General features: G+C 31.9%; 2 protein-coding genes across 2 annotated transcripts; both read left to right on the top strand.

The window, feature by feature from the left end:
- The first annotated feature begins 1,350 nt into the window (after positions 1–1,350).
- LOC142530037 (histone H2A-like) lies at positions 1,351–2,465 on the top strand. The gene is made up of 2 exons (XM_075635786.1): positions 1,351–1,589; positions 1,994–2,465. Exons 1-2 carry the CDS (start codon positions 1,401–1,403, stop codon positions 2,234–2,236), a joined length of 432 nt encoding a protein of 143 aa, XP_075491901.1. The 5' UTR covers positions 1,351–1,400; the 3' UTR covers positions 2,237–2,465.
- A 1,801-nt stretch (positions 2,466–4,266) lies between these two features.
- LOC142529625 (ras-related protein RABE1c) lies at positions 4,267–8,027 on the top strand. The gene is made up of 9 exons (XM_075635196.1): positions 4,267–4,394; positions 4,526–4,643; positions 5,580–5,652; positions 5,738–5,838; positions 6,769–6,834; positions 6,965–7,062; positions 7,387–7,449; positions 7,527–7,619; positions 7,711–8,027. Exons 2-9 carry the CDS (start codon positions 4,571–4,573, stop codon positions 7,792–7,794), a joined length of 651 nt encoding a protein of 216 aa, XP_075491311.1. The 5' UTR covers positions 4,267–4,394; positions 4,526–4,570; the 3' UTR covers positions 7,795–8,027.
- The last annotated feature ends 1,912 nt before the right edge of the window (positions 8,028–9,939 follow it).

The following is a 9,939-nucleotide window of genomic DNA, read 5'->3' as shown; positions in this document are numbered from 1 at the left end:
TTTGTTTCAATTTTACAATAAATTTCAACTAATTATTTTTTATTCATTGTGATGGGTTTCAAATCAACTCAATGAAATCATTTCAAATCATTCATTTAAATAATTTCAGATCTCAACTAATGCAAGACATTGTATTAAATCTGTTTGATGAATCTTTTGGTTTTTGTGAAATTTTAATATAAAAAAAGGGAAGAAAAAAATATAGGGCCTTGTACTCTTGCTGTGTGATTATTAGCATAGGAACAGTAAATGTATAATTTAATTGACAAGTAAGTAAGCGATTATAGTTTTTTGAAAAAACCTATAATTTAGGATAAATATGCCACTGGTTCTATTTATTTTATAATATATATATATATATATATATATATATATATAATATATATATATGTTATGAGATTGTCTCACATATTTTTATCCGTGATAATGATCTATCATATCCATAATTACAATAATAAGTAATATTTTGACATAGATTTTTTTTTCATGGTGACTCAAATAAAATATTCGTTTAACAAAATTGATTTGTGAGATCGTTTTACAAAAATTTTTGTGTTTATTTTTAAAGATCAAATATGTCATTTTTTTTAAAAAAATATTAGGTTGACTTTAATCAATAAAGATAGATGAATGTTAGAATAATAATTGGATTCAATGCAATTTTGATTTCTCAACTAACTATTATAGATATGCTAAATAACTTTTTACATTTATTTATATCAAATATTTGAGAAAAATATTTATTTTTATAAAAATATATTATTTGTATATAACATATAATATTAAATATATTATATGCGGTCATGCTAGTCTTCTTATTGATTTATAGAAATACATATTTGTGATACATGAATTTTCTAATATGATTTTTTTAAAATTATGTTTAATTCATTTAGATAAAGTATAATATTTTTTAGAGAGTAAATAACTTTTGAAAAATATACTTAGAAGACAAACCAAATCAATGAAACCGATCGATAATTAATTAACCCAAAAATTATCAAGTACGTTCCTTTTCGATTAATGAGATCCTGCCTACGTGGGCATTACCTTCACTTCAATTTCAACGGATAAGGATCTTGCCACACATACAATTTCAAAAAAAAAAGTGAGTCCTATATATGCATAGACAAATCTTGGTCATCTATTTTATCATGAGGACAATGACGATCAAATAAACGTTTCTTTCCCATGAGTACAGGATTTTGCAAGAGCTATTATCCGATTGGTCCATTCCAGAGCACGCGGATGACCAATTGTCAATCACCACCGTTGATCCAACCAATCCAACGCTCCAAATTATCCACCACATGTCACTCCAGCTCAAATTCACTGTTACTTAAATCCAACACCACCAATCTCTCCTCATTTTTGTACGCAGAGTTCAATTTCCGACGAGCATGAAAGGAGCAGGTGGAAGAAAGGGCGGCGGTCCGAAGAAGAAACCGGTATCGCGGTCGCTGAAAGCCGGCCTGCAGTTCCCGGTTGGCAGAATCGGTCGGTATTTGAAGAAGGGACGATACTCTCAGCGGGTGGGGACCGGGGCGCCGGTTTACATGGCTGCTGTGCTTGAGTACCTCGCTGCCGAGGTGATGCAATCTCTCTTTAGTTTCAGTGTCGCTACTTCTTTTCATGAATTTCGATCACCTGATTTGTGATCACTTGAATTTTGGCTTTTTTAAAATGCTTTATCCTTTGAATGGTTATGGTCTTTGGTCCTGTTCATTATCTAGGCTTTCAACGATCGAATTAGGTTTATAGTGATTTGAATTGAAATGATTCACAAAATAGCACAATGTTCTGGACATGATTTTTTTGACATTTCTGTAAATGTTAGGTAATTTTAGCAATTTCTTATTAGTGTTTATATGTGTTGAATGATGATTCAGATATCTGTACTGTTTAATTACTCCAGTAAATCTGTTATCAACTATGTTCTCAAATTTTTTTAAACGAAAATGTATGTGTGTGATTGATTTCACACTTTTGGCAGGTTCTGGAGTTGGCTGGAAATGCAGCAAGAGACAACAAGAAGAACAGGATCATACCAAGGCATGTTCTTCTTGCTGTGAGGAATGACGAAGAACTCAGGAAACTTCTAGCTGGAGTCACGATAGCATATGGTGGAGTCTTGCCGAACATTAACCCCGTCCTTCTACCGAAGAAGTCAGAGAAGGTAGCTGAGAAGGCCCCCAAATCTCCGTCGAAGGCCAAGAAATCACCCAAGAAAGCTTAATATAGGTACCGGAGTTCTTGGTCTTTTGTAGTGTTGGCTTCTGTCTACGGGTTATTTGATCGAGTGGCATTGATGGAAGGGTATTCATAAATGGTGTAATTGTACAATTCCCTTTTTATAGGCCGAGTTGATAAATTATTGAATGTTGTTGATCCTTTGGTTTTCGAATCATGTTGGGAATGTGGTGTTTAATTTCTATGTTATGAAAGACATAAATTTTGAATTATGAGTTGGGATTAATACACTCGAGAACGTGATTTTCTTAAAAAAAGAGTTGATCGATGTTATTTAACCAATTTAAAGTCTGAATTGAATTCGGTTTGTGACATGCACTCATTAATTTTAATTTATTGGTTTAGTGGTGATTTTAAATGAATAGTTTGATTTTTGAATTTATTTGTAAATAATTTCGTGAGATTTTTCATATAATCAATATAATATTTTTATTGTATTTCCATGGACAACTCAAAAAATAGAAAATTAAACATGGATGGTTGGATTCAAGCATATAAAAATAAAAATCAACTCAAATTGGTATATATTACCCCCTAGAGCTATACAATCATATAAAATTTACTCAATTATGTATATTTGTGGACCAGGTTCGGACAAAGTTCGAATTATAAAATGCAAAACATGATGCATGTTTTAAGCTTTTGATAGCGAGTTGAAGCAATAACCCTAAGCCAATCTCACGTACATTACGAATTTATATATCAAATTATTTTTATCACAGCGAGTTTGGGGAGTAATTTGTTTGTTTTTGCTGTTTTAAACACCAAAATTTATTAAATATTTTAAAAAATTATATTTATATTGGATAACAGTTTGTCAAAATTGCTTTGATATAAATTTTTTTTAAAAAAAATATGTTCGAGTAAGGTATTTTTATATGAGGATGATTAGAAGGACTTAACTTCATGTCAACGCTTAACAGTCTAAACCGATAAATAATTAGGCTTCCCAGTGAAAAATCTCAAACTCAAAGCAAACCTAATACGCGTGGTGGATTAGCACTCGGCAATTGGTTGATTACTCAAATAGTATTTTTTCTGCGACCAATATATAAATCGATTTATGAAAAAATATTATTTTTTATTATAAATACGGGATCGAATCAATCCATAACATTTTTTAAGAGATATATTCTTCTGACTGTGAAATATAATTCATTATTAATCACATACTCTTCTTGTGTATATGCATAAATTAATCTTTTGGAATCTTAGAAAACGGCTGATAACACCTAAAATTCATACTCTAATATCAGCATATTCAATATCATAGATCGTTTGGTTTGTAGTATGAGACAAATAATATAGAGACAAGTAATATTTTTTAATAATAAAATATATAAAAATGATAGTTAATATAATATTTGATTTGATTGATTAATTTGATTAAATTTGAGATAATGTGATATCATCGTTTTATCATTTTGAAAATATTATTAAAATATTTATAATATTATTTATTAAAAGTAATATTGAAATTTCAATTCAATGATTTGATTGATGTGAAATAAACGATCGATGATTTGTTTGAGGTAAGATAAATGATTGTTAGATGAATAAATAATATGGTGTACCAAACATGCGATTAAATTGGATAAAAATGTGGATAAAAACATGAATAAATAATAATGTGAACCAAATGATACCTAACTATATATTTATTTTACGACCCAATTTGAACTCAAATAGATCATGAAAGATTTTTTCTTAATATTTCATCATAAAATTGTGAAAAAACCATATTAAATTTAAGAAGAAAAATATTATAATATTCGGCTTCTAACATTTTCTGAATACAATTTTTTTTTTATCAAACAACATATCTTGGTAATTTTTTTATTTTTTTAAAAAAAATTAACTGCAAAAATTTATGTAGAAAATTAAAACAATAATGTAAATTTACTTAGTCAGTCCCTCCCAACTATTAAATTTATTATTTTGACTCATTCAAAAAACTCACACGATTTATCCCTATCATTGACGTTAGTTTAACTATTAATGAAAAATAATAGAAAATTTTAATTTATTTTAAGAAAATACAGAACTCAGTGGCCGACGTCCCAATCTCTCTCTCACAAACGCTTCCCTCCTCTTTTTCCTCGTACATTAGATCCCTCTTTTCTCCTCTTTTTTTCGGCGATCTGGTAATTATTTTCATTTTCCTCGATAGATTTGGCTTTTTATTTGCAATTTCGAGTTTTCAACATCTGATTTTCATCGTTGGATCAAAATCTGCCGTTGGTAGGTGGTTTTGATCGACTTTTTTTGTTGCTAGGGTTTATTTTGAGGAAATAATTTTGGACAAACTGAAGCAAATCAGATGGCTGCTCCACCCGCCAGAGCTCGAGCTGATTATGATTATCTTATTAAGCTTCTATTGATCGGTGACAGCGGTGCGTTTTTTTTTGCGCATTTTTGTTTGGGGTGATGTTTTCTTTGTTAGACGGTAAAACGTGTGAATCAGATTATGTATTTGGTTTGTTAATAGCTGAGTTTGAGGAGAAATAGTCACATTGCTTGGCACGCATGCTATTTTAGTTTTTAGGCAAGGAATTTTCAATCATATCGTTACGTTAATTGGATTGAATCTTTGATAGGACATGTGTCTTTATATTTATTTCCTTGATGCACTTGAAAATATTTGGCTGTTGGGATTGAATTTGTTAGCAATATTATTTGGACAAAATGGAACGATGCTTCATTTGTTCTTTTTAGGAAATAGTAAGCTCTTCGTGTCTTTTAGATTCATAATATTTACGTACTTTTTACCAAGGGCGCATATTCATATGCTGACTTTAGTGTATTTAATTTTATGTCACATTATTATAGGCATTTCTCAAAGTGATCACAGATTTCAGTAGTTCACCAGGGAAGCTCGTTCTGAAATATTGTAGAAGTAATATGACTGGATTTTGAGTCCTGGAAAGGAAGTTAGGATAAGTTTATTGTTTTAATAATTCATGAGACGGGGCTAGACAATATATAATCCAGTCTATACCCAAAAAAACATGTTCATCTTGAAAATATGAAAAGCTTGTCAGTTGAAGAGAATCCCCATTTTATTTGCTTTCTTTATCGGTTTTGGATTGCCTCTTTTCCAAACTTACATGCTAAAGATTATACATATCATAATAATATTTTTATGAAAAATTTGCTCAGAGGAGTTGAATTTATAAATTTTAAGCAATTAATTTTTTTTGTGAATTGTTTTACAACTTCATTCATCTTTGTTTGATTTCGAATTTGGTAAATTTAACCTGAAATTTTCATTTGGAGTAGTCACTTGCAATGACTAGTATCGAAGTTCTAACTTATTGACGCCTTGTCAGGTGTGGGTAAGAGTTGCCTTCTTCTACGTTTTTCTGATGGTTCTTTCACCACCAGTTTCATCACCACCATTGGGTAGGATTCCTTCAAATTTAGATTCGTTACAATTATGTTGCCTTTTAACTTTCTCCCACCTGTATGATTCTGCTATATCATTCAGCATTGATTTCAAGATAAGGACTATCGAGCTTGATGGGAAAAGAATCAAGTTGCAAATTTGGGATACTGCTGGACAAGAGCGATTTCGTACAATCACAACTGGTATGCATTTGAATGATATAGAAAGATGCTCCGCTCCCTTTCTCTTTTCTTATCGGGACATATCTAAGATTACAATTTCAGTTGGAACTTGTTTTGTTTCTGCCCTTTTTGAGGCATGCAGTTGCTGTTGCACTTTATAATGCGAAGTGAAAAATCTGACTACGGTGAGCTAGACCTATGGAGGGTATTTGATATTAGCGTAAAAAGGTTCTTTAGAATGCTTGTCACTATATTAAATATGTATAATAGGATGAAAATGCTTGTTTCTTCAGCTTATTTTTGTTTTGATGTGCTCTTTATATAATTGGGTTAACACTTTCAAAACCTATATTTCACTTTTCTAATGGTTGTAAAGGACCTGTTTTATGAAATAATGTTTACAGCTTGTTTCTTGTCTTTCACTTTCTTCATAGAAATTTTTGTAAGAACTGTTTGATTTGAGGTTTGTTTGGGATTTGGGTTGCTAAGTCATTTGCTTATGAGGACTCCATGATTTAGGTATTGTGAAGCTGTGGTAAATGGTGATGAAGGGTTGCTATAGAAATGTGACTAGGGGTATTATGGTGACCAGTTAGGGATGATAGTGGCTTTACTAGAGGAAATGGGTGTGGCTGCTGGCTCTGCTAGAAGCGATCAAGAGGTTCTGTGGGTGCTATGGTGATTTTTGGTTGGATGTAGTCCGCAGTGATGAAGGTTTATAAAAGGAAAATCAAAGCATGGTCTGATGGTGTCATTTTTTTAATTAGCAAAATTTGATTGGCTTATAAGCTCTTCACCACTCCCTCAGCTCCAACCCTATTTCCAGTCTTATTGCATGTTAAATTTTTTAGTAGATCTCCCTATCTGCAAGCAGCAATTAATTATTCAAAGAACCATTTCATTTCTTGAACTAGACTCAGCTCATTGCCTGAGCAATAACTTTTTTTGCAGCTTATTACCGAGGAGCAATGGGTATACTGCTGGTGTATGATGTGACCGATGAGTCATCTTTCAATAGTAATTACTCTTCACTCACACATGCATTTATTAATGTTTTCCATACTTCTTAATTAACTTTTTAGGTTTATTTACCTTTTCATGGTGTGCTGTGCTGTATCTTATCAAAATTAATTTCATCCTTTTTTAGACATTCGGAATTGGATCAGAAACATTGAACAGCATGCCTCCGATAATGTCAACAAGATATTAGTGGGAAACAAGGCTGATATGGATGAAAGTAAAAGGGTCTGCCTTCTCCGTTTCTGTTTCTATCTCTTTCTACACATGTATCTTTCTATCAATATTAACTGTTTATACTTAATTTATGTTCTCTGTTAGCCCAGTTTTCCCATGGTTTAGATCTAGAACTCGATTCTCTTGAAGTTCGACTTGCGATGATCGAACTTCAACCGTAGAAGTAAAATTCGAAAATTTTAACAAATTAATTGTAATGAAAAACAATATTTATTAGGCTTGTTTTCCCCCTTTAATGTGAACCCATCTTTCTATTCTAGTTTATGTTTATCTTTTATCCAAAATAATCTGACTTAGCCAGCTGAACCTGTATAGGCCGTTCCTACATCCAAGGGTCAAGCACTTGCTGATGAGTACGGAATCAAATTCTTTGAGACTGTAAGTCACACTTATTGCTGAAGTTTGAATTTCTTTTTTCCCGACTAATTCAGTTCAAATAACGTCATTTGAAACAGAGCGCGAAAACGAACATGAACGTGGAGGAAGTTTTCTTCTCAATAGCCAGGGACATAAAGCAAAGACTTGCTGAAACTGACTCAAAGGCTGAGGTATCCAGTGCCATATTTTACAAGCTCGCACTTATATCTCTTTTTCTATCATATCAAAAGATTGACCTCTGTAATTTTTGCGTAAATGCAGCCCCAAACTATAAGAATCACCCAACCAGACCAGTCGGCAGGAGCAGCACAAGCCACCCAAAGATCAGCTTGCTGTGGTTCTTGAACAATGCGGTTCCATCAGGGACAAGGTGATCGATTATGTCCTTTTATTTGACCATTTTGACAAAGAAACAAGTCTTTGTTATGAAAAATACCAATGCTGCTTGTATTGTTATCCCTCTCATTATTTTAGAAATACAGAATTATGTTATCTTTATTGGTGGAAGTATTCAGTAAATTAACACTTGTAACGAACTTATTTGGTTTGAAATTTGAATCTCAGGATATTGATTCGCTTTTTGTTTGTTAAAAATATATCTTTTACGTGTTTCTGTTTTTTGTTTATCAATAAAGCACGACAGACCAGCCAAACTGGCAAAAACAAAGAAATCATAATATCTTGGTCCAGCTATTTTGAATTGTAATTATATCAATTATTTTGTTTTTAATTTGCATAAAACATTAAAAATATTTCTCGTATGGTACGGTTAAAAATCAGGTTATGCCCTTGGATTTACTGAATCTGGTAAAATCCCAATAAACTGAGACTTTTCTGGTCTGCTTATGATGGAACACATTACCCACGATAAGATTTCGAGTTTAAGAGCACTATAAATAGATATATTTTTCTGGGGGAGCTGGACTTTAGATACCTGCGTTTGGCTTCAATTGTCGGTATTTATCTCAAGATTATCCTAGAACATTCTCTTTAAGTTTACTTCTGACTGGAACTGAGTTTTCAAGTCTTAGTAAACCAATTTCATGATCACTAGGCTAATTGGTTTATTTCTGTTACTGTAACCATCATAATCATATTAGCCTTGCCCTGCGTACAAATGGCCGAAAGGGATGATCACGGTGCGGTTTTGCGTTTTTTTTTTTTAAAAAAATCAAGCCGAATTGTCGTATGCGGTCGGTCAGTATTTTGAAAAAATAATCGCGGTTTTATATAAAGAATTAGTCTTACGGTTTTGAACGGTTTCAAGCGGTTGCGGTCGGTTTATGGTTTTTTTTAATGAAAAATATTAGAACATATATTCTAATTTATTTGAAAACATCAACAATATATTATCTTCAAATATAAAATATAGTTCCAAGCATATAAAGATAAAAATTAATAAAACAATAATCAATATTCAAAACTAAGTTAATAATTTAGCAACACAACACACACAAAACAAAAATGATATTTACACTATTTTTTTCAAACTTCAAACAAAATATTGTAGCAAAAGAAATAAACACTCTAATAAAAGGCTAATATTAAGAATAATTAAGAATAATATAAGTTTTATTTGTAAGGATAATAATTTTGAAGAGAGTTAAGATATAATGAATGATGACTTCTTTATTTGAATATGTTGTTTACAAAATATTATAATTCTAGGCAAAATATTGTGGCAAGCGGTTTAGGCGGTGCGGTTTGGTGCGGTTCTTGGCAAAAAAAATAACCGAACCGCGTATGCGGTGCGGTTTATGAATAATATTTTTAATCGCGGTTTTTATAAAATATTATGAAAAACGGTGCGGTGCAATTCGGTTTGAGCGGTTTCGGCGGTTAATAAAAAAAAATTGATCACCCCTAATGGCGGATATCCGAGGTGATATAAAATGGATAATAAATTGTTGTTTTGTGGGTGAGGTTCCTTGCAATGAGCTACCAATATTTTGGGGACCGAAACCATTGTTTTCTTTCTTCCAAATTGCTGAACAAATGATAATTGTCTACTTTGTCTAATGGCTCCGACATAATCATGCCTTTTGGGTTAGTATTTTTGCTCCTCATTTTATGAAATATTGTGAGTTTTACCTATGAATTATCGTAGTGGGAAATTCGTAAGATTGGCCTTTATGACAATGGCGTTAAGATGATATTAAACTAATCAATAATTTGATAAACTGTGGGAGATTTAATTGTCAACTTTATGTGTGTATAATATAATATACGAACACGCGTGCTCTCAGAGACATAGACGAGTTGGTAAGGCTTTGGATGACGTGAGTTGATATTCTCTGACGTCGTATAATCGATTCTCGTGTGAAACGTATTCTCGCTGAAATATTGTGGAAGTATGATCCAAGGGTCAGTGTTTTCTGTCATCTTCCTCGAATTTATGTCTAATTGTGTACACATCTCAATTTACTTTCTTGTCTGGGTCAAGGGATCACTAACTCATACAGGGCCATTGGCAAACCTTTAAAATAAATA

Source organism: Primulina tabacum, chromosome 16 (assembly GCF_025594145.1).
Source record: "Primulina tabacum isolate GXHZ01 chromosome 16, ASM2559414v2, whole genome shotgun sequence".
Lineage (NCBI taxonomy): Eukaryota > Viridiplantae > Streptophyta > Magnoliopsida > Lamiales > Gesneriaceae > Primulina > Primulina tabacum.
Note: the sequence above shows the minus strand (reverse complement) of the source record. Positions and strands in the feature narration are given on the sequence as shown.